Raw genomic sequence first — 24,787 nt, forward strand, 5'->3', positions numbered from 1 at the left:
CTCCGTCTCACACAAAGTAAATAAATAAATAAAATAATCATATGATGGCCTCAAAGTGTTCAAGTAAAAGTTACACATCTTTCACTTTAAATCAAAAGCTAGAAATGATTAAGCTTAGCATATCAAAAGCTAGGACAGGCCTAAAGCTAGGCCTCTTGCACCAAACAGCCAAGTTGTGAATGCAAAGAAAAATTTCTTGAGAGAAATTAAAAATGCTACTCCAGTGAACACACAAATGATTAAGAAAACAACGTGACTTACTGCTGATGCAGAGAAAGTTTGATTGGTATGGATAGAAGATTAAACCAGCAAAATATTCCTTTAAGCCAAGGCCTAATCCAAAGCAAGGCCCTAACTTTCTTTCTTTTTATTTATTTTTATTATACTTTAATTTCTGGGATACATGTGCAGATCTTACAGGATTGTTATATAGGTATACACTTGCCATGGTGGTTTGCTGCCTCCAACCCCTGTCCCTTACATTAATTATTTCTCCCAATGCTGTCCCTCCCCAATCTCCCCATACCCCACTATCCCTCCCCTAGTCCCCCACCCCCAACAGACCCCATTGTGTGATGCTCCCCTCCCTGTGTCCATGTGTTCTCATTGTTCAACACCTGCCTGTGAGTGAGAGAGAACATGTGGTGTTTGGTTTTCTTGTTCTTGCATCAGCTTGCTGAGAATGATGGTTTCCAGAGTCATCTATGTCCCTGCAAAGGACATGAACTTATCCTTTTTTTTACGGCTGCATAGTATTCCATGGTGTATATGTGCCACATTTTCTTTATCCAGTCTATCACTGATGGCAAGGCCCTAACTTTCTTCAATTTTATGAGGCCTTAGAGAAGCTAGGAAGCTTCAGAAGTAAAGTTGGAAGCAGGCCAAGTATGGGGGCTCATGCCTGTGATCCCAGCATTTTGGGAGGCCAAGCTGGGAGGATGCCTTGAGGCCAGGAATTTGAGATCAGCCTTGGCAACACAGCAAGAGCCCATCTCTACAAACACATTTAAAAAATAAGCCAGGTACTTTGGGAGGCCGAGGTGGGTGGATCACGAGGTCGAGAGATCGAGACCATCCTGGTCAACATGGTGAAACCCCGTCTCTACTAAAGGTGCAAAAAAAATTAGCTGGGCATGGTGGCGTGTGCCTGTAATCCCAGCTACTCAGGAGGCTGAGGCAGGAGAATTGCCTGAGCCCAGGAGGCAGAGGTTGCGGTGAGCCGAGATTGCGCCATTGCACTCCAGCCTGGGTAACAAGAGCGAAACTCCGTCTCAAAAAAAAAAAAAAAAAAAAAAAAAAAAAAAAAGCCAGGTGGCTTCTGCCTGTGGTACTAGCTACTCAGAAGTCGGAGGCCTGCTGTAAGAAATACAGTTTCCATCTTTTATTGGTGAACACACATACACCCTCTCTTTCATTAATGATACATGCTGATATTTTCTATTTGCTTTTATTTAATTCCACTTTTAAAGATTGCTCTCTGCATGTTCTCACTCATAAGTGGGAGTTGAACAATGTGAACAGATGGACACAGGGAGCGGAACATCACACACTGGGGTCTGTCGGGGATTAGGGAGTAGGGGAGGGATAGCATTAGGAGAAATACCAGCTGTAGATGACGGGTTGATGGGTGCAGCAAACCCTCATGGCACATGCATACCTATCTAACAAACCAGCACACTCTGTACATGTATCCCAGAACTTAAAGTATAATAATAATAATAAAAAAAAGATTGCTCATTGTGACACATTAAATTGATTTCATGACCCTAATGGCACATGACTCATAATTTAAAGTCTCTGTTCTAGAACACCTCCCCTGCCACTTACCATTAGTTCACTGTGCCAGAGTAAGTGGCAAGAAAGTTGCTTTTCCCAAAACTTCTTCGGGATTTTTGACTGAGCTCTTAGCTGGACCTCCACATGAGGACTCTTATTTGCACATTAGGAAGGCTGGCCCAGTGTCCTCAGAGGGGCACTATGGGCAGTGTGTTCAGCACAGAGTTTCGCTGTGCATGCACTACTGGCCATCCATCACCCTGGCCCCATCCCACCAAATACCAACAGGGGCCCCTAGTCATTTTCACAAGTGGACATGTGCCCGCCCCCATTTCCAATTGCCCCTGGGGATGAAAACCACCCTCAGGTTTTGCCTAAGGGGCAAGTTCTAAATGTTTACTTCCTGGCACCCCATTCTCCCATAGCTGTGGTCAGCCCATTGAGAGCTGGGGTCCAGGCTCAAGGGAGCCCTGGAGTAAGACAGTTCCATGTGGTTCCATGGCCTTTCAGGTCCATAATTTTGTTCTTTCTCATTCTTAGCTCAGAGAGAGGCAGCCTTGACTTACCTACTTATTTCTGTCACCCCAATTGCTTTTATAGGGAAAGTGGGGAGGGGAGTTGATTTAACATTTTTTTTTTTTTTTGAGATGGAGTTTTGCTCTTGTTACTCAGGCTGGAGTGCAATGGCGCCATCTCAGCTCACCGCAACCTCCACCTCCTGGGTTCAGGCAATTCTCCTGCCTCAGCCTCCTGAGTAGCTGGGATTACAGGCACGTGCCACCACACCCAGCTAGTTTTTTGTATTTTTAGTAGAGACGGGGTTTCACCAAGTTGACTAGGATGGTCTCGATCTCTTGACCTCATGATCCCCCGGCCTCCGCCTCCCAAAGTGCTGGGATTACAGGCGTGAGCCACCGCGCCCAGCTGATTTAACATTTAAAAAAAAGCAACATTGCCCCCTTGTTTTATCAATCTATAAAATGTATTCAGTACAAAGGAAGTGCAGTTATCACCCAGACAGAGGTCAAAGAGGAACCTAGGCAAGCTGCTGTCTGATAATCCTTATCTATGAGAAGTCCTAAGACATCACTAGAGTAAGTGTGGCTTACAGTGCCAGTTAATCCACGTTCTTCCTCTTCAGATAGCTGGTGACATGTAAACCATGCAACTCCCTCAATTACACAGAATAAATCTATTACCTTGATTTTAAATATATGGCAGTGAAAAAAGCCTTGTTTCTTATAATCCCCCCCTTTCCCTCCCAAGTGTTTTCAGTGGAGGTTACTCTGGAAACTGGGGGCTTTTTGTTTTGTTGCAGACTTCATCTTCTGGGTAATGGTTTTTGCTGTATACAGATGAGAGGGTAAGGGTGGTGAGGAAGATCTGGGGCAGATCTAAATTCCTCTGCATTAGAAACAGAGAGAGTTGGTTAAGGCAGGACAGGGAGAGGAATGGAGGGAGGAAAGCCGCAGAGGCAATGCTGAACCCCGAAAGGGGAAGACCTTTCTTCCTCTTTGGCTGTGCTGATGGAACAGGGAGGGCCTGTCTGCTGGAGCTCCAGGGGTAGAGCCAGCACCACAATGGAGAGAGCTCCCCTTCCTTCTCCCTGTGAGGCTCTGACTTGCTCACAAATGCGCTCATGTGAATGGAGGTTTGCTTTGGGAAGCTTGAAGATGGGGACAAAAGGCAACCCAGACAGGGATAACAAACATGGGTGGATACTTTCTATTCATCAAAACTCACTTTTCCTGATTCTCAATAAAGATTGGACATCAGAGGAATACCATGGTTTGGAAGAGCAACCGTATTTGGTTTGTTCATGGTAACCCCACATCTCAATGCTGCCCTTTTGCCACCACCTTTACCCTGGGCCTGATAAGGGGAGAGCTGTATGCAGGTATTATGCTATGATATACACATTTTTGTAGAAAGTGTGGGCTCGTTTGAAGGGCTTGGGCTTGGGCTTTGGAGTTATAACGATATGGGTATGTGCAGAGCATAATTAGCTTGGTAAACTTGCACAGGTTAACCTAAGTTTCAGTTTCCTCACCTGTAAAGTGAGCGTAATAACAGCAATCTTACTGAGTTGCTGTGAAGAGTAAAAATATATGTAAATCACCTAGAACATTTTCTAAGGAAGAAAACACACTCAGAGAAAGGGTAAGAAACATGCTCAAGGTCACTTGTTAATATAAGCAGTGAGACCAGGCGCGGTGGCTCATGTCTATAATCCCAGCACTTTGGGAAGCTGAGATGGGCGGATCATGAGGTCAGGAGTTCGAGACCAGCCTGGCCGACATAGTGAAACCCCACCTCTACTAAAAATACAAAAAGTTGGCCATAAGTGGTGGTGGGTGCCTGTAATACCAGCTACTTGGGAGGCTGAGGCAGGAGAATTGCCTGAACCCAAGAGGCAGATGTTGCAGTGAGCTGAGATTGAGTCATTGCCCTCCAGCCTGTGACAGTGTAAGACTCTATCTCAAATAAATAAATACATATATATGCGCGCAGTGAAGTAGTATAATTAAGTATAAACAGTTAAAAATCTCAAACCTGGGTTTCAGGTAGTACTGGCCTACAAATCCGGGCTCTTACATGATACATCACACTCATGAACGGGAATTGTAGTTTAGATTAGCTTACTTCTATTTAGCACTAGTTTTAGATTAGTTTCTATTTAGGGTTTCCTTCTAGCTAGGCTGACCTCTGCTTTTTTTTGGCTCGTGTGCCTCCAAGAAACCTCTATTTCAGTTGCTTTGTCTTCTTTCTCCAAACCATTCTTTTTGCCTAAAACCAATGTTAGTCACTTCACTAAGCTACAGATTTTGAGGTATTTAGGAGGAATGCTGATTTTAAAAGAACCGTAAAAATGTTAAGGTTACTAGCAAAAGTCACATTGTTCAATAAGCACAAAGCCATTTCCCTTTACAATCTCTCTTTTCCTCACTGAACACACACTCATTGTTAAGAATAAAAAGGTGTGTGAGGATGGGGAGAAGAGAAGATCAACTTAATTCTATCACCAAAGAAATTCACTTAACTTCTTTCTTCTTCTGGCATAGTATTATTGTTTTTTGATAAGAAGAAGTCATACTACCTTAGGCACTAGTTGCTTCTCTATGATATTGTAAACCTTTCCCCGTTTTAAATAGTCTCAAAAAGCGTTATTTTTAGTGGCCGTACGACATCCATATTAAACTAATTTTGTTGTCCTCTGTGTATTGTTTTGACCTTTAGGTTGTTTCCCACTTTTTCACTGCTATAAATAAAGCTTCTGCTGCTCTGTTCTTGTTATCACTACAAATGCTCTGTCAATAAGGCTAATGGCTACATATTTAATAATCATGAGTTTAACCACTAAAAAAATGCTGGATACATATTTGTGTTTGAAAATGTGTTGAGAAATTTCACAATGCTATCTATTTGTAATAAATGACTTTTAAAAACCAAAAAACCTCAAGCATTCATGAAGATCTGATAACTTGCCATGATTGTATTTCCAAAAGATACATGTTATTTAAACTATTTACTGATTTGTAACTAAGCCTTTATTTTAAAAGGCAAGACATTTCCTGTTTATGACTTTTTGGGGATAGGATCAAACACCAGTTTAAGGCTATAAAAAGCATTCTCTGAAGAACCTTCTGGAATAAATTACACTTTAAAAGTTCTCATGTGTGTCAAACAATACAAATATATTATTTTTTTTAAAAAGTACTTTTTTTTCTAGATAAAACAATAAAATTAGAGTGAAGTACAGAACATTTAAACTGTAGTTTTATTCCTGATTATTTGGAAGAGATGATCATTTCTGTTTATAAAATGCTGTTTTTTTGTATTTTCTCCTTCGCAATTGCCCTGGTGTCTTTGTGACGTCTGGAGGACCTGCCTGGGGCATTCACATGGCCTTGTAACTGGCAGCCGTCTCGGCCTGTTAATCTCCCATTTGTCCAGAACACTCGCTTAGTTACTGGCAGCTGGCGCTCCACTTACGACCCACTGCAGCCTTCTCAGAGCTTCCAGAAAGTCACTTGCCCACTTTGACCTATTAGTTTTCTGAAACTGATGTGGCACATAGGAAGGGAACAGGGACGACATGGAGGCATCCTAGGCATCTGTTCTTGGGTAAAAACGATGCTTCTTTTAAGCCTTGATGCTGGCAGGTTTTACACAGATGTGAAATCACACCGTGATTTATTTAGAAGCTATCAACGAGAGCAGTGTGACGCTGTAGGAGCCACATTTTGGAAGTACATAGGGGTACTTTTGATATTTTAACAATTGAAGGGCATTCATGGTTTCTAGTGAGCAGGGGTTGGGGATGAGAGGTGCTCTGCGATCTGGCCATTTGTGGGATAACGCTGTATAAATAACTGCCCGTGCCTTGCGTGACAGAACTTTTGAACGTCTTACTGGTCATTTACATAGCTCAAGATTCTGTTTGTAGTTATCTGAGCCTAGAATCTAATTGTTTTACGTAGATGCATAATACATTTTCCCCACACAAAATCTAGGATTTTCTAGGCTTGCAATTGCGTAAACTGGGTAGAGATGACACTTGGCTAATGCTGAACTTTAAAAAGAGCTGTTTCCCATTGTGGAAAATGAGGTCCTGCCAGTTCTACCACCCCCCACATCAGTTACCACTGCAGCCCTCACACTCTGCAGCTGTTCTGTGAAGAGGTCCACATCCCTGGTAACTTTATCACGTCTTCCAATGACATCAGGCATACATGTTTTCTCATTAAAATGTGTGCTTTTATTATCAATTATTCTTTAAATTTCTCTTTTGGATTCATATAAAGAGCCTAGCCTTATTCTGAAGGTATATATGTCAGTTACATTTTTTATCATATGTAGATTTCATTTCAGAACGATAAAGAAGCCTTACAAAATGTTATAAAAGAGGGGTATAAAATTTTACAGACTGGAAAACCACTAATTTATGATAAAAATGTTAAACAAAAACTTATTCTAGATTCCAAATGAACTTAGCTAGACCAAAGTGTCATGGACATATATAACCACACACAGCACAATGCTTCAATCAATAATGGACCTCATATAAGACATCAGTCCTACAAGATTATAGTATGGTATTTTTACTGTATGTTTTCTATGTTGAGCTATGTTTAGATCCACAAATACTTACCATTGTGTTGCAACTGCCTGCAGTATTCAGCAGAGTCACATGCTGTAAAGGAGTGTAACCTAGGAGAAATGGGCTTTATCATAGAGCTGAGGTGTGTAGTAGATTCTACCATTTAGGTTTGGGCAAGTGCTCTGTGATGTTTGCATCGACACAAAATCACATAATGCCACATTTCTTAGAATGTATCCCTGTCATTAAGTGACTCTTGATTGTATGTGGGCATGTTCCCTCTTCTGGGAGCTGACAGTCCCCACTGACCTCTAGGGTGATCCTGTTTTTCACCAGGAGTCCAATCTTGATGTCCATCAGGTTCAGATCTTTTTCCAGCTGTTGATTGGCCCTGATCTTGGTCACTACTTCTTCCCTTAATCGTGCAACCTCTAGTTCCTCCTGGAAATCCAAATCACTTTGGTCCAATAGGTATACAAATTTGCGAATCACTGTTAATGGTGGGTTTTCAGAGCCAACTGCAGTGACAGGAACAGATATACTTTAATTAGGAAAGCTTGGAATGATTATCAACAGGAAAGAAACAAGGTCATTAAGTAATTACTAGAAAAATATACCAATGAAAGTACTTGGTCTAGGGTGAGAATCATTCTACCCAACCCCATGCAATTTAAAATCTGGACAAGGAAACTGATCAATAAATAAACGTACAAAACGGATATCTGGTCCCACTCTTTCCTAGTTATCAACTCCCCTTTTATCAGCTCTGTCTCTCACAGTTTCCTGGACTCATGCACTAAGAAGATAGTCCTATCTGTGCCTCATTCCTGAGGAATCTGGGAAAGAAAGTTAACATAAGTTACCTCGACCGTAAGACCTTGTGCTTGAGCTAGATAAGTGACTTACATCCTTGCTGCAGGAAGCAGAAAGTGGGTTCTCCCAGCCCAAAGGATCTTTGGGAAGGGGCTGGAAGTAGGTGAAAGCTGAATTAGAAAAGAGCCAGGAAGGGAGGATTGTAAAAGCCAAACAGGAACCAACAGAATAATAAATGGAACAAATGTTCTACTCAGTAGAAATAAAAATATTTTAGAAATTGAAACTTGGCCCTTGTCCTTTCAGTATTGGCCAAGGGAGGGTACTCAGAATCTCGGGGCCAGCACTTGTCATTGAAAGGGACATTCTCATTTTCCCTTAGTACCTGGAACTTTAGGCTTTAATTTCCTGGCACTCTGACTCTTGGTAAAACATTTTTAACATGTTTAAGGGAGATCAATTCTGGGCAATCTATAAGGATAAATCATCTGGCCTGTCGAGGACGAACGATTAGACCCAGTCATACGAAGATGACCTGAAAGAACCAGTCCAGCCATGGCCATCTCAATAGCTGCCCTCCTTTACACCTAGCTCCTGCCAGCCTTCCTTGTACTTCTACCTTAGTTCTGTGGTGTTTCAACACTAAAGGAGAAGAAAACCAACAGCACAAACAACTGCATAAACCCAGCACGAGCACCCAAATCTATAGTCACCTATGTTATTATTTTGCCACTGCTGACGGCCTTTATTGGAGAATTTTCCTTGGATCATGGGACATCATTTTTCTTCCATTCCCAGCAAAGCAGCTGCCACTGACAGGACCACTTCAGGGAAGGCCTGAGCAATGCACCACGGCTCACCCACGCAGCCAGGTTAGGAGAACATGGGCCCTGCCACTGCGGCCAGAGTTGATGGCTGCCTCTCCTACCCGCTAAGGGTTGTGTCTCTTCATATGTACTAAGAGGCCCTTTAGAAACAACTAAACTAGTATTTTAGCTTTACTAACTGTATGGCTCAAATCTAGTATTTCCTCTGTCAATACTAGGCTTTTGTCATCTTCATCTGAGAATCACTTTGTGGTACAGGCATTTTAACTTCAGGAAATGAAACCACTTTAGAGTCTCCATCTACGAGTGACCACGTCTTAGTTCCAACGACTTCCAAGCTTGAATACGTTCAGTGCCATTCCAGAGAAAAAGGGTGAGAACAGATGATAAACTTAGAAAAGTTCTCCTTTTTCAAATTAGAAAAACCCAAAGTCTTAGTTTTCTAAAGATGTTGAACTAAGAAAGAAATGAAAATGTACGTTTTGGTTACCATAAAACCACCCAATTTGCTAAAGCCCACGGAAGCTTAGATCTTACTCACTCACCAAGATAATTTGCCTATCTACTTTTTATGCCCCAAGACAAAGTTGTGTAGATTTTAAAATTGGAATCTGTCTTTGTAATAAAAAAAGTAAACAAATAAAAGACATTACTGCAACTGCTTACAAAAACATGTTACCTTGAATAAAATGAAAATTAGCCAGCGTTCATTTGGAAAATTTATTCTTCAGTCATCTTTCACATATAAAAGCAACAGCAAACCTATTTTAGTGTTTGGGCTCAGAAAAAAAAAAATCCTCTTCAGCCTTCTTGAAAACAAAACAAAACAAAACAAAACACAACACAACATATCTACCAGCTGAGAGGCGAGCCCCATTAATTCAAAAATTGAGAAGTTGTGGCAATTGAAAAGACTGGCTGACCTTTTCTTCCTCAGCTTGCATAGTACATTCTGTAATCTAGTGGAATGAGACATTATTCAGTAGATTCTGCAGGCTGGAGGCAGAGTGAGGGACTTCAAGGGACCCTAGGATTTTCCTTCCTAAGTACCAGGGAAGACCTTTCTTGAGCCATATATTTCATCCCTTAATTCAGACAAATGTTAGACAATAAAAGGTCCTGGCTGGCCGGGCGCAGTGGCTCATACCTGTAATCCCAGCACTTTGGGAGATAGAGGTGGGCGGATCACCTGAGGTCAGGAGTTTGAGACTAGCCTGGCCAACATGATGAAACCCTGTCTCTACTAAAAAAGTACAAAAATTAGCCAGGCGTGGTGGTGGGTGCTTGTAATCCCAGCTACTCAGGAGGTTGAGGCAGAATTGCTTGAACTCGGGAGGCAGAGGTTGCAGTGAGCCAAGATTGCGCCACTGCACTCCAGCCTGGGTGACAAGAGGGAGATGCCATCTCAAAAAAAGGAGGAAGAAAAAAAAGGTAAAAGGTGCTGGCTAAACACTAAGCACTGTTAAGTACTAATAAATTTATCAGCAAGCTCTTCTTGACTGTGCATGTTCCTGTGATAATTAGAATGTTAAAAATTTAGTATATTTTTAGATTTCAACTTGATTCAAAATTTAGAATCAACGTATGATCTGTAAAAAAAGCAAAATAACAAACATAGGCAAACGTGGGACTGTAAGGAGATAGCACAAAATGTGACTGTTATTTCTGGGTGAATTTTATTTTGCTATTTTCAAACTTTCTACCAATGGCATATGCTATGCTAGTATTATAAAAAAATTTAAAAAATATTCTGTGAAAAGTTCAGAATGAAGTTGCAGGAAGATGTTTGCAGTTGTCCCTTTTGGGAGAGGAGACGTCTAACAAATTAAACAATTGAAATGTAACCTTATCTTCTGGCTAATTCTTTTGCATTAGATTTTTGACTCTGGCTTAGATTAAAGAAAATTCCACATTTAAGCCTACTCCATTCTTTCTGAAGAAGAAATGATACCACGTGACTTATCCTCCCACTTAAGAGGAAGGCCCATTTCCTGTCACCATGGGTTCCTCTATGTACTGGTTTAGAACCTGGGGTCTGAGACGATCAAAATTTACTGGAAACAATGGGTATTCTCTGTTCTTCGAGCAACCTCTGAAGTGACCAATGTGGACCAATACATCCTTGCTTGGCTTATAAAAAATCCTTGCATTGTTTCAGAAAGTTCTCACTTACCCAATGTTTTGTAGTCATCTCTAGCTTTGTTTGCTCTCAACAGTGACTGTATTTTCACAATTTCATTATTCTGCAAAAGACAGAGACACATCTTGATTTCCCACAGTCCCATCTACTCCACTCTTTTTGAATTTAGAACATCTAAGAACTGGCAGCATTTAAGAACTGACACTACGTAGAACTGACAGCATTTCAATGTGTTGTATTCAATGTTTATTTTTCCATTTTCTTTGAAGAATAGGTCAGTTACATTAGCTAAAAGTACAAACAAGACTGCAGGGGAACTGCTTAGACCAAGAGATCTAAAAAGGGAAAATAATTTTAGCACAGAACTTAGATGATGCAGACTATGTTCTCATATCTCTTCTTGAAAGATTGAGGAAAAAAATCCCTCCCGTGGGCTTCTATTTAAAGTAAGCGGTTAACAGTTAGAAAAACTGTATATGCAATGCTGGAAAATACTTTTCTAGAGTATTCTCTCTTTGGTATTACTCTCACAGTTCTCCCCAACCCATTTTCTATCCAGTCCTGACTGGTGAAGTCTAACTCTCAACATGATTTCTGAATGAAAACAGTAAGGCTCCAAATATGTTCATGTTAAGTTCTAAGATCCATTCTTTCCTAAGTGTTCATTTCCACCATTCAATAAAAATCATTCAATGCAAACATTTAATAAAGCACTCATTTAGTTCATTCTCAACCCAGATAAAAACCCGCATGCATTTTTCTTACATGATCTCTGAAATACTGTAGTCTTGAAAGGTAGCTCTTTCTTGCGGTTGCCATTCGGAACCAGGACTGAATCTAAAAAGTTTTAAAAAATAGAAAAGAACAACAAAAAAGTAATAGAAAAGTCAAGGTAATCGCCAAACAACCCGTAATACAGTTTTGTGTAGTTCTTCTAAAAACAATGATATTTGATAAAGAAAAAAAGTAGCCCACTAAATAACCAATCTCTAAAGCCTACTTTTCATCTTTCACTAATGTTTCTTAAGGCTTTCAAAACACTTTACATGTTACCCTTAATTTCACCACCTTAATACGAGAGAGGTGGAGAGGATAATTTAACTTTGTACGATTTCACCTTAATCTCACTAAATAAAAGCCAGAAGGGTAAGGCATTTTGCTGAGAGTTGCAATGAGTCAGGAAGGAAATCAAGTAAACTATGTCCAGGGTTTCTTCTATCATCCCTTTAAATGCATCTAATATTCTTTAAGTTTTTACAGGAAAACATCTAACAGGTGTCACGAGGGACCAACTGCTAACAACATTTTTTGACAGAATAGGCAAATGTTCCATAGGATGCTACTTCATCAAGGAGCTACTATACAATGGATGTGGGTCATGTTATTATCTGCCTTCACAGTTTAAAAGGTTGTTTAAAATTTGTTTTTATTTATTATTAATTTTTTAAAATATAGAAATGAGGTCCCCCTACATTAGCCAGGCTAGTCTTGAACGCCTGGGCTCAAGCGATCCTCCTACCTTGGCCTCCCAAAGTGCTAGGATTACAGATGTGAGCCACTAAGCCTGGCCTAAAGGATCTTTAATTAATCTGATTCTACTTTCCAGCTCCATTACTTCAACACTGATCTGGATTTCCAAGTAGATCTCTAAGTTGTAGATTTCCAAGTTCATTTTGGTCCAGTCCTTTGGTTTTCAGATCCATGACAGTGGACACCACAGTGCCCTTTCCTTCTCACTCAGAGCTATCCACCTGGGTGAAAGGCTGGGTTCAACAAATTCAACTCCCAAATATAGGCTCTAAATTAGCTCTACTTCCTCTTATCATTGGTTTTGTTCTGTTATGTCTGAGCATTCTAAGTATGCTTAAGCAAATGTGGAAAGAGAAACATGAAATAAAGCTGAGTTCTGCCTAGAGTTTAAATAATCAATTTGGACTTTCTCGACAAAGAACGTTTATTGGTTACAGAACACTTTCACATGTGATTCTCATAACCACACATAAAGGACTTGAGGTTTTATAGTGGTTTAACTGACCTGCATGAAAAATGATTAGGTAAGTGAGCAGTAGAGCTGGGATTCAAACTCAGTACTGCCTTCGGACTTCAAGGCTCACACATACCCTCCCTTTCTATAGCTGTCTTTCATATAAACATGAAGAGGGGGGAAATGTTTAAGCTAAGCACTTAGTATGGTAGGAAAGGGTATTTACCTTCACAATAGAATCAGTATTATCTATGAACGTTTGCCGCCTGTGCATATACTCCTTCTGTTGTTTATATCCTTTCCAAAAAGCCTAAGGAAAAGAATGGGTTATAAAATTATTTACCAGCAAGTTTCCCAGTTTATCTAGGGAGTGAAAGAGCAGAGGACATCTCAGGTTGCAAGGAGCAGGAGCATTGTCAGGGACTCTCCCTTCAAATCTCATCTGGACACCGTCTCTGGGGGTAGCCAGTTAACCATGGCAGAGTAAATCAACTCACAGCAGAGACTTGTCTTAAGCTTAGGACAGCAGAGCAACAGTGATAAATTACACGGAGAAGCATAGTTCCTGCTGGAAAGCTGAACTTTATGAAGTCCCTGGGTGACAAGAAGGAATAGTAACATGGAATTTCTCCAAAACCTACAAACAGTATTAACTAGGTGCTAGCGGTATTTGATAACAACAAAAAAATGCTTGAAAATAATGCCTAGTATTAAGTATCTTTACCGCAGCAGGTGACCCACTGTGGCCCCGACTGGAAAGAAGGATGCTCCACCAACTTGTGGCCCAGAATCCCTGAGAATACTGGTGCTGCAACCGACCATCATTTCATCTGTTCCCACATTAAGTTAAACAATGCTTCATCAACATAGCTTTACCTGATTATCACCATGAAGAATTTTTACAGGAAACGCTTACAAAAACTGGACACAAACTAGTATCTTTAGAAGAATTAAATTCCTAACTGTTATCAGTTTATTCCAATTCATTTATGAGCACCTTTTTATTGAAAAATATTTATAACTCACCCCAAATCTGATACTGTTTTTCAAATCAGAATGGAAATAAAGTTCCTTGTTAAAAAGGGCAAATATAAAAAATAAAATTATTATTATTATTATTATTTGAGATGGAGTTTCGCTCTTGTTGCCCAGGCTGGAGTGCAATGGTGCAATCTCAGTTCACTGCAACCTCTGTCTCTCAGGTTCAAGCGATTCTCCTGCCTCAGACTCCTGAGTAGCTGGGATGACAGGCATGCACCACTATACCAGGCTAATTTTGTAGTTTTAATAGAGACACAGTTTCTTCATGTTGGTCAGGCTGGTCTCAAACTCCCAACCTCAGGTGATCCGCCTGCCCTAGCCTCCCAAAGTGCTGAGATTACAGGTGTAAGCCACCACGCCCGGCCAAAAATCAAATTATTTTTATAAATTTCTTTTCATGTCTGTATATATTTACTTTATCCTTTTTAAAAAGGGTACATGAAATTTTGTTATTTCAAAAATAACATCTTTGTAATGAGTCAACACAATGCAGTCAGGATGGAATCAAAATGGTGAACTGGGTACTTGTTCCAGACGTCCTCCCAGTCCAAATCCCTAGAAGGTATAAATATGCTTTTTAAAAAAACCTTTTAATTTGGAAAGAATCACTGACTCACAGGAAAGGATAAAAAGTTACATAATACATTCCATGTGCCCCTTTACACAGATTCCCCCAGTGGTAACATTATACGAATGTACTTTTATTATTTTTTGAGACAGGGTCTCATTTTGTCATCCAGCTAGTATCCAGTGGCTCAGTCATGGCTCACTGCAGCCTCCACCTCCTGGGCTCAATGGATTCTCCTGCCTCAGCCTCCTGAATAGCTGGGACTCAGGTGTGCACCACCATGCCTGGCTAATTTTTCTATTTTTCATAGAGACAGAGTTTTTCTATGTTGCCCAGGCTGGTCTTGAACTCCTGGACTCAAGCAATTCAACCCACCTTGGCCTCCTAAAAGTGTTGAGATTACAGGCATGAGCCATGCCTGGCCCCAACATACTTTTAAAGCAATCTATAATAGTGCTAGAAAAAAAGAAGGCATAGAGATAAAAATCATGAGGGTTCCTAGAAAACAGAAAACAACTAGAACTGAACTGAAAGAGGAAAAGGCAAGACAAATTTCCAGAAAAATGTCAAAACATCTTTGGTATGGCTTTAAGGTTGAGGCAGTCAGGGTAATTTTGAGAAAATTCTTGCCTTATCCATTTGTCAATTGGTCGACAAAAAAAGGCAGGAATGGTGAAGTGTGAGCTGCAGGAAACTACAAAAGGGTAGAGTTTTGGGGAGGAAATTTAGCAGTATCAAATTTAAAATTATTTAACCTTTCACCTAATATTTCTAGTTTTCAATATATCTAGCCCAGGAAAATAAAAGCACCTGTGTAGAAAAGCCCCATATATAAGTATTTTTGTCAGCATCGTTTGTAATACCAAAAATGTGCATCCAGTAAAATGTTCACAAATGGGGGTACAGCTAGAGACACTGCAACTGCAGTCCCACTGTGGGATGTTCCACACCAGTTAATAAAGGTCATATATACTGACTACGGCAATGCTCTGTATCTTGGAGAATAAGACTACCTCCAAGACATATTGCTAATATAAAAAGGAAATTTTAGCTTACCACACATATTATACCACGTTAAGAGAAAACTCACAAAATAATTATACATATTTCTAAGCAAACAATTTGTACCTCAATGCCTAGAAGATCTATAAAAATACACAGTGAACAAAGAGAAAGGGTATATGTACCTGTGTAGCTATCTCTACTTCCACCTAACTACTCTATAAAGGGAATGACTATCTAACTTTTATTTTTTGAGATGGAGTCTTACTCTGTTGCCCAGGCTGGAGTGCAGTGGTGCGATCCTGGCTCACTGTAACCTCCGCCTCCTAAGTTCAAGCAATTCTCCTGCCTCAGTCTCTTGAGTAGCTGGGACTACAGGCATGTGCCACCCTGCCCCGCTAATTTTTGTATTTTTTAGTAGAGATGGAGTTTAACCATATCAGACAGGCTGGTCTCAAACTCCTGACCTCAGGTGATCTGCCCACCTTGGTGTCCCAAAGTCCTGGGATGACAGGCGTGAGCCACTTTGCCTGGCCTTTTAATTAGGTATCCTCTGAAATATGCAAATGTGTAAACATACATACTCCATCATCGTGTACACAAATACAAACTGACATAAAGATGTGAACTGGGCATGGTGGCTCATGCCTTGATATGGTTTGGATTTCCATCCCCACCCAAATCTCATGTCGAATTGTAATCCCTGATGTTTTAGAGACCTTCACAGCAGCCCCTGCCATCACAGGCTGGGAGGCCTAGGAGGGAAGAATGGTTTTATGGGCCAGGCCCAGGGCCTTGCTGCCCTGCACAGCCTCCGGACTCTAATTCCTGTATCCTAGCCACTCCAGATCTAGCCATGGCTAAAAGGGGCCCAGGTACAGCTCAGAGGGTGAAACCATAAGCCTTAGTGGCTTCCATGTCATGTTAGGCCTGTGAGTGCATAGAGTGCAAGAGTCAAGGCTTGGGAGCCTCTGCCTAGATTTCAGAGGATACTTGGAAAAGCCTGGGTGTCCAGGCAGAAGCCTGCTGCAGGAACAGAACTATCATGAAAAATCTCTGCTAGGGCAGTGGAGGAGAAACGTGGGGTTGGAGCTCCTACACAGAGTTCCTACTGCGGGATTGCCTAGTAGAGCTGTGGGCAGAGGGCCACCATCATTCGGACCCTAGAATGGTAGATCCATTGACAGCTTGCACCCTGTGCCTGGAAAAGCCACACACATTCAACATCAGCCATTGACAGCAGCCATGGCGAATGAGCCCTTCAAACATTCATTAGCACTTCAGCACTTCAATTGCCAAACAATTTAAAAAACTCAAAAGGAGTAGGAAAATGTATTTACTCATATTTTTATTCTTCTAGCTATCTTTTCTTTCTTTCTGACATTCTGAAATTTCTTCTTTCATCATTTCCTTTTTGTTTAGAGAGCTATCTATAGGTCTATGAGGGAAGGTTTGCTGGTAACAAGCGCTCTTAGTTTCTCCTTCATTCCTAAAGGGTATTTTTGCTGGATATACAAAATTCTATGTTGACAGCTATTTTCTTTTTCTTTTTTTTTTTTTTTTTTTTTTTTTGAGACGGAGTTCCGCTCTTCTTACCCAGGTTGGAGTGCAATGACGTGATCTCGGCTCACTGCAACCTCCACCTCCTGGGTTCAGGCAATTCTCCTGCCTCAGCCTCCTGAGTAGCTGGGATTACAGGCACGCGCCACCATGCCCAGCTAATTTTTTGTATTTTTAGTAGAGACGGGGTTTCACCATGTTGACCAGGATGGTCTCGATCTCTCGACCTCGTGATCCACCCGCCTCGGCCTCCCAAAGTGCTGGGATTACAGGCTTGAGCCACCGCGCCCGGCCTGACAGCTATTTTCTCTCCAGGTTCTACAAGTGTCTGGGTGCCTTGTTACAGGAGGGTGGAAGTCTGGACTTCCCACTCAGCCTTTGCTTCCCTGAAAAATCTTGCACTTCCTTCTGGCCTTCTTAGGTTATGAAAAATCCTGTCATTAGAACTGTCTTCCTCTCATAGGTAAGTTATTTCTATCTCACTGCTTTTCAAAATATTTTCTTTGTCTTTTATTTTCAGAAGTTTGACTATGATATATCTTTGTGTGAATTTTCTTCACTTTATCCTGTTTGGAGTTTGCTCAGCTTCTTGAATCTGTGTTTTTGGAATGCTTCTACTTTTATTTCAAGCACTTTGTCAGTACTGCCTCTTTCTCCTCTCCTCTGGGAATCAGATGATATAAATGTCAAATGTTCTGTTACAATCCTGCTGATCCCGGAGGCTCTATTCATTATTTTTTCAGTCTGTTTTCTCTGTTGTTCAGAACTGGACATTTCTATTGTGATAATCTCTAGGTCACTGATTCATTCCTCTGTCCTTCCATTCTGCTGTTAACACTATTCATTGGGTTTCCACCTCTGTTACTATATTTTTCAGTTCTAAAAGTTACTGTGTGGTTTATATACTTTGAATTATTTGCTGAGGCTTTAGCTTTTTCCCCTGAGATGTTCTTTCTTTTGCTTCAAGTGTTAGTAATTGCTAATTGCTTATTGTGACATTTTTATGATAGCTGCTTTAAAAATCTTTGTCAGATAATTCTAACATCTGTCATCTCTGTGTGGGCACTTAGTAGTTGTTATTTTAAACTGAAGTTATGATTGTCTTAGTTCTTGACATATGTGATTGTTGTGATTGCAATATCCAAACAGTCCAAGGGACTGAACCTTAGACAATGTGGGTATCACGGGGTGCTGGATCTTATTTAATCCTATTGTATTAGGTGGCTTTTCCTGACATTGTTTTGGCAAGGAAAAGGTCGGGAGGCACTGCCTCATTACCAGGAGGTGGGAGGAGAAGGTTAGGTTTTCCATTTGGTTTCTGTCTATATAAACAAACATAACCCTCTTAAAGGTGAGGAGAAAACAGCCAGGCTAGTGAATCTTGGGACCCAAAGAACCTGAACACCAAGGTGGGGAAGGCCTCCTCATTACTGCTGGGAAGGGGTCCAGCAACCCACTGGCTCTCTGTTGATCTCTCTCTGGCTGGGAAGGTAGGAGTGGCTTCTTATTACTTCCCATGTGGCCTCCATTGACCAACTGAGGGGAAAAGATCTCATTACCACTGGATGGTGCGAAGGTCCTACCTCTCCACCATGGCTCCTCTTATACCACTCTAGCAGGGAGAGGAAGGGCTGCCACATTACTGCTCAGAGGGCATGAGATCCAGATTCTACAAGTGTCTGTGTGCCTTGTTATAGTCCAGGGGGATGGAAGTCCAGGCTCCCCACTCAGGCTTTGCTGCCCTGGGTGGAAGCATTACAGTTTTTTTTCTGTGTGTGGTGTTTGGCTAGAGTAGAGTAGCTACTACCTGAAATAATTTCTGTCTTGCTAGACTGTTTCTGTCTTGGCCCTTTGGCTACAGAGAGCAGGCTTTCATTGGAGCCTGCATTAGTCTGTTTTCACGCTGCTGAAACAGACATATCTGAGACTGGGAAGAAACATAGGTTTAATGGACTCACAGTTCCACATGGCTGAGGAGGCTTCACAGTCATGGCAGAAGGCAAAAGGCACTTCTTACATGGCGGCGGCAAGAGAGAATGAGAAAGAAGCAAAAGCAGAAACTCCTTATAAAACCATCAGATCTCGAGAGACTTACTCACTACCACAAGAATAGTATAGGGGAAACTGCCCCCATGATTCAATGATCTCACACCAGGTCCTTCCCACAACACGTGGGAATTATGGAAGTACAATTAAAGATGAGATTCAGGTGGTGACACAGAACCAACCCATGTAAGAGCCTGTACCCACTGGCATTTCTGGGTTGCCAGCCTCTTCAGCTCTAGGTAAGAAAAATATAATCAAAAAGAAAACTCAAAGAACTCATCACTATGTCATTCTTTGGGTTCTAGGGTTTGCTAATTAGTCTGACTTTTTTCTCTTCATCTTTAAGAGTGTTATGTTTGTTTATATATAATATTGGGGGCTTTTAGTTGTATTTATGAACAGGGAGAGAACATGCATTCCATTTCCCTAGAAGTGGAAGCCAAGCCCAAATAATTTTTAAGTCCTTAAAGTTTATAATTTTCTATATTATTAAGCCTGTATGAATCTACTCCTTGACAAAATTTGAGATGTAGAAAAAAAAAATCAGAAGTGTCAGCAGCAGTTATGACCCAAAAGGATCAACTAAAAATTTATTAGCACTAAGAGTTCATCCTGGTGACTAGTTATAAAATGAATATAAAATTGATAAATTTTCTACATGTCAAGAATAAAGAATATAATAGAATAAAGATGTTATTCACAATAGCAGAAAAAGATACAGAGGAGTAAACTTAACAAATACAAAAGAATAAAATTATAAGGTATACTTTGGAACAGATTAATAAATGGAAAAAGATTAATGTCTGAATGGTAAAGTTGATTATAAGGATGGCAATTGCCTCAAAAAAACCTTAAACTTCAATGCAATCATTTAAAAACAGAGGAATGGGTTGAATTTTATCAAATGCTTTTTCAGTAGCTATTGAAATGAGCACATAGGGTTTTTCTCCCTTAAGCTCTTATGGTGATAAAGAACTATACAGAAAGATGAATTACCTGGAGTTTTGAAACTGGAATGATCTTAACAGTACTTCTCAAACTTTAATGTGAATATAAAATCATCCGAGGATCTTGCCAGAATGCAGGTTAGGATTCAGTAGGCCTTGGGGAAGGCTTGAGATTGTGTACTTTTACCAATCTTCCAGGAAAAGACAGCATTGGATATGTGGTCCACACATTAAATGATAAAAGTGTAAATAATCAAAATAAAGGATTTAAAATTGATTATCCAGGTAGAAAATGCTACCATGGGATTTGCCAGTGTGACACTTCTGAGATGGGCAAAATTCTCTGATGTCACCAACAGTTGTTCACAAAAGTGGCCCAATAGCACAACAGAGACTAGGGGAAGTGGACCCTAATCATGGGTCACTGGGACTCCATGGCAGGCCAACCAGTAAAAAATGTGTTGTGGGTCAGGCGGGGTGGCTTATTCCTGTAATCCCAGCACTTTGGGAGACCAAGGCAGCGGATCACCAGGTCAGGAGTTCAAGACCAGCTTGGCCAATATGGCGAAAACCATATTGTCTACTAAATATACAAAAATTAGCCTGGTGTGGTGGCATGCACCTGTAGTCCCAGCTACTCAGGAGGCTGAGGCAGGAGAATCACTTGAACCTGGAAGGTGGAGGCTGCAGTCAGTGCAGACTGCACCACTGCACTCTAGCCTCGGCAACAGAGCAAGACTGTCTCTGTCTCTGTCTCTCTCTCTGTCTCTCTGTCTCTCTCTCTCTCTCTCTCTCTCACACACACACACACACACACAGTGTTGTGATGGATCTTAACAGTTTGTATATTTTGGTGGTTAACATTGGTTTAAAGCACAGAATTGCAATTGTTTGAATGTATATTACAAATCCCGCTCCTTCCTTAGTCCATACTGAAGGCTAAACAAGATAACTGGAATTAGTTCAAGTTCCCATTCTCCTCTTCTGGAATTATCTAAACTTCAAAAACACTGTTAATCTCAATTACCTGAGATTTGCAAACATTCTGAATAAGTTGTGTGTCATAATAACAGATGATTTAATATTGAATCATTCCTGCATTGTCAAAATGACCCCATTTGTCCATTCTGTTTTTTTTTCTTTTAATGTACTAAGGCTTAAGTAAGTGTGCCACCAGGATTTACCTTGAGAGTTCATTATTATGTTTCATCTTATTATTATTTATGTAAATTTTTCTGGTATTCTTCTATATATGAGTATTGTTACCTTTCTAAACAAGAACAGATTGGCTGGGAATAGAATTATTTTGCTTCTGGACATGAACAGACACTTCTCAAAAGAAGACATGTGGCCAAAAAACATATGAAAAAAAGCCCATCACTAGTCATTAGGAAAATGCAAATCAAAACCACATTGAGATACCATTTCATGTCACTTAGAATGGTGATCATGAAAAGTCAGGAGACAATAGATGTTGGAGATGCTGTGGAGAAATGGGAAATAGGAACGCTTTTACACTGTTGGTGGGAGTGTAAATTAGTTCAACCATTGCGGAAGACAGTGTGGTGATTCCTCAAGGATCTAGAACCAGAAATACCATTTGAGCCAGCAACCCCATTATTGGATATATACCCAAAAGATTATAATCACTCTACTATAAAGACACATGCACACTTACATTTACTGCGGCAGTGTTCACAATAGCAAAGACTTGGAACCAACCCAAATGCCTATCAGTGATAGACTGGATAAATAAAATGTGGTGCATATACATGATGGAACACTATGCAGCCATAAAAAAGGATGAGTTCATGTCCTTTGCAGGGACATGGACAAAGCTGGAAACCATCACTCTCAGCAAACTAACACAGGAACAGAAAACCAAGCACCCCATGTTCTCACTCATAAGTGGGAGTTGAACAATGAGAAAACACGGACACAGGGAGGGGAACATCACACACTGGGGCCTGCTGGGTAGTGTGGGGCTAGGGGAGAGAGAGAATTAGGAGAAATACCTAATGCAGATGATGGGGTGATGGGTGCAGCAAACTGCCATAGCATGTGTATACCTATGTAACAAACCTGCACGTTCTGCACATGTATCCCAGAACTTAAAGTACAATAATAAAAAAATTTTTTTTTGCTCCACGGAAGCAGAATACTACATGCCTCATATTTCATTTGCCAAAAAACTGTTTTTCTTTTTTTAGTCTGTTTAGTTCTATTGAGATGAGCTTTTATTCTGTGCTAACAACAGAACTCTTGTGCATAGTCATAATACTGCAAGCTCTTCTCTAATTAGAGGCTGCTTATAAGCAAATATGGGTATAAAGTTGATATAAAGAAACTTGGAAAGTTATAGGCAGAAAGGATTTACAGGCCGGGTGCAGTGGCTCATGCCTATAACCCCAGCACTTTGTGGGGGCCGAGGTGGGCAGATCACTTGAGGCTAGGAGTTCAAGACCAACCTGGCCAACATGGTGAAACTCTTGTCTCTATAAAAAATACAGAAATAAGCTGGATGTGGTGGCACATGCCTGTAATCCCACCTGCTTGGGAGGCTGAGGCATGAGAACTGCTTGAACCCAGGAGGTGGAGGTTGCAGTGAGCTGGGATGGTGCCACTGCATTCCAGCCTGGGCGACAGAGCAAGACACTGTCTCAGAATTTAAAAAAAAAAAAAAAAGGATTTACAAAAATGGCAATCTCATTCTCCTGTCTGGTATGGAAACTTGTGGGAAAATTTATAATAGTCATCTTATTTGTTTTGTTTTCTAGTACTATAACATATTTCTGTGCAGAACATCTCTATAAAAAAGTCTTCCAAAACACTTAGACCTCAGAGGTCACTGCTCTGTCTTATAGACCTTAACTATTACTCTCTGGGAAATATGGCTTGATACACTGGCTGCTATGCGTGAAAACTGGACCCTGAGTACAGATCTATTCAAATCACCAATGCCAACTTCTGATGCACAAAATACTTGAGTGATCTCAGTTAGCCAAGAAAGCCCTCAACATGAACCTCTTTTCCCTTTCCTCAAAGGTAAAAAAAATCCAGCAATCTATAGGAGTAGTCATTTACATTAAAACAACTGAGGCCCGACTCTCCCAGGTCATCCCCTTCCTCCTGGCCCACAGACTCTGCCGCTGCTCCTGGAGTTGTGAAGTTCCTTCAGAGTCGCCTGTTTTTCTTCACCAGGATGCTGGTCACACTCCCGAAGCTGAAGTTGAATAATTCATTAATTCTCAGGGCTACGTTTTGGTGTTTGCACTATTATGTCCTTTCCTAAAAAGTAGTATACTAAAAAAAAAAAAAAAATTAAAAAAAAAAAAAAAAAAAAAAAAAAAAAAAAAAAAGTAGTATACTAGCTTTCTTCAGTTCAAGAGAAAAACTTCGTCTTATAGTTACCTTTTCTATCCCATTTCATTTTTTCTGATGTCTTCCTCTGACACACCAACAATATCAATATTGGCTCCCCATTATCTGTCCTCTGAGTCATTATCTCTATCACCTTGCCATTTCTAAAGTTTATCAAGCACTTAAGCACAAACTAGGAGCCATCTGTTATGTGAATTGCTCCAGTCAGTTGTCACCACCCTGCAATAAAACGGGCATCATTACACTATTCCCATGAAAAACTGTTTTTAATCATCTATTCTTTCCCTCAGCTTTGCTGGATTTTTCTTAAGCTTTCTGTGTCTGCTGCAACTATGTTCAGTGACTATTCTGCATTCTGCAGTTATAAATTCATTTACTATCTATGATGTCATTATTTCCCTTCCTCTCCTTAGCTGTCAGCTGTCTTTTCATTTTATTATTCTGTTGTCTTCTTAATTTCATGAAGTCCACGTCGTATCAAATTCCTTGACAGTATAAAGCAGTTTCAGTATAAAATTTTCTCCTGTCTTCTGGAAGAGTAACTCTAGATGTCTACTCCATTTATATTTTGCAAGTTATATTCCTTTTTCTGCTTTTGATATAAGATCTTTTTTGTTTATGAGCAGATTTTTTTTTTTTTCTGGTTCACTCAAGAAATTTTATCAGGGACTTCTAGCTGCTCAGGAATAATATAGTTATGTAGATTCTCTTTGACTTCTCTCTGTATTGACCTGAGCACCTCCCAGTTAACTCTCCAAGCATTTGAGACAGAGGACTGGATGCTGATCACGCACATTCTCTGTACCACTACTCAGTTCCTTGGCAGACCACCGAGGGCAGGGAGGGTGGTGTAGCTGGGGTATAGCTGGCTTTGGCCTAGGAGCTTTGCCTTTGCATTTCTCTCCAAATTTGTTAAGACTGTGGTGTCTGGGGGCAGTTCAGCCAGCTAGGAAGCTCACAGTGTTTTATGTAGGGGAACTTCTTAGATATCAGAACATTTTCCTACTTGAAGGTGAACTGGCCACTTTGGTGAGAAATGAGATTAGCATGACACCCTTTGGTTCATGGTCTCTTGGTTTTATGGGCCAGCAGGTTCCTATCGATGCATATTTACTTCTGGTCCCCATCTGTGAAGTAGGCTTACCTTTAGACTTCATGCCCTCTGCTTTGGAAAATTGTCAGAAGACTGAAAAAAAAAGGCATGGTGAGGTGACTTCACGGTTTGATGGCTGCCTCTTCAATTCTTTTGCCTCTGCTGATGTGGAGAAAAAAGGCTCCAGATGATTGTTCCCATTCTTTCCCCATTTCTCTCATCCTTCAGCCCTGGTTTCTAATACAGAGGGATTCTATACTGGTGGGTTCTGTGGTACATCTTCCAACTGTAACTCTGCTATGTGCCCTGAGACTGGAGAGTGTGGGGTCCAAATTTTATATTGGCTGACGTGAATTTTGTGCAAAATTGGAGCCTCATTAGTGTAGGTAACTAGTTTTAGGCTTTTGTTCATTTCCTGTGTGTTTTGCCTACTACTTGTTTAAAGAATGAATAAATTGAAAACTCATTGGCCCACCTAGAAAAATCCGTTAAGTGTTAGATTTATAGT

At 40.6% G+C, this 24,787-nt stretch overlaps 1 protein-coding gene across 1 annotated transcript in view; it reads right to left on the reverse strand.

The window, feature by feature from the left end:
• IQGAP2 (IQ motif containing GTPase activating protein 2) overlaps nucleotides 1-24,787 on the reverse strand; it is a 310,698-nt gene that overhangs the window by 48,487 nt on the left and 237,424 nt on the right. Inside the window, exons 18-21 of the mRNA XM_039477508.2 lie at nucleotides 12,868-12,951; nucleotides 11,423-11,494; nucleotides 10,691-10,760; nucleotides 7,187-7,395 (exon numbers count right to left, since the gene is read on the reverse strand). Of these exons, the coding sequence (XP_039333442.2) occupies nucleotides 7,187-7,395; nucleotides 10,691-10,760; nucleotides 11,423-11,494; nucleotides 12,868-12,951 (435 nt within the window). The remainder of the gene's footprint in view (nucleotides 1-7,186; nucleotides 7,396-10,690; nucleotides 10,761-11,422; nucleotides 11,495-12,867; nucleotides 12,952-24,787) is intronic.

The sequence above is a fragment of the Saimiri boliviensis genome, chromosome 1 (assembly GCF_048565385.1).
Source record: "Saimiri boliviensis isolate mSaiBol1 chromosome 1, mSaiBol1.pri, whole genome shotgun sequence".
NCBI lineage: Eukaryota > Metazoa > Chordata > Mammalia > Primates > Cebidae > Saimiri > Saimiri boliviensis.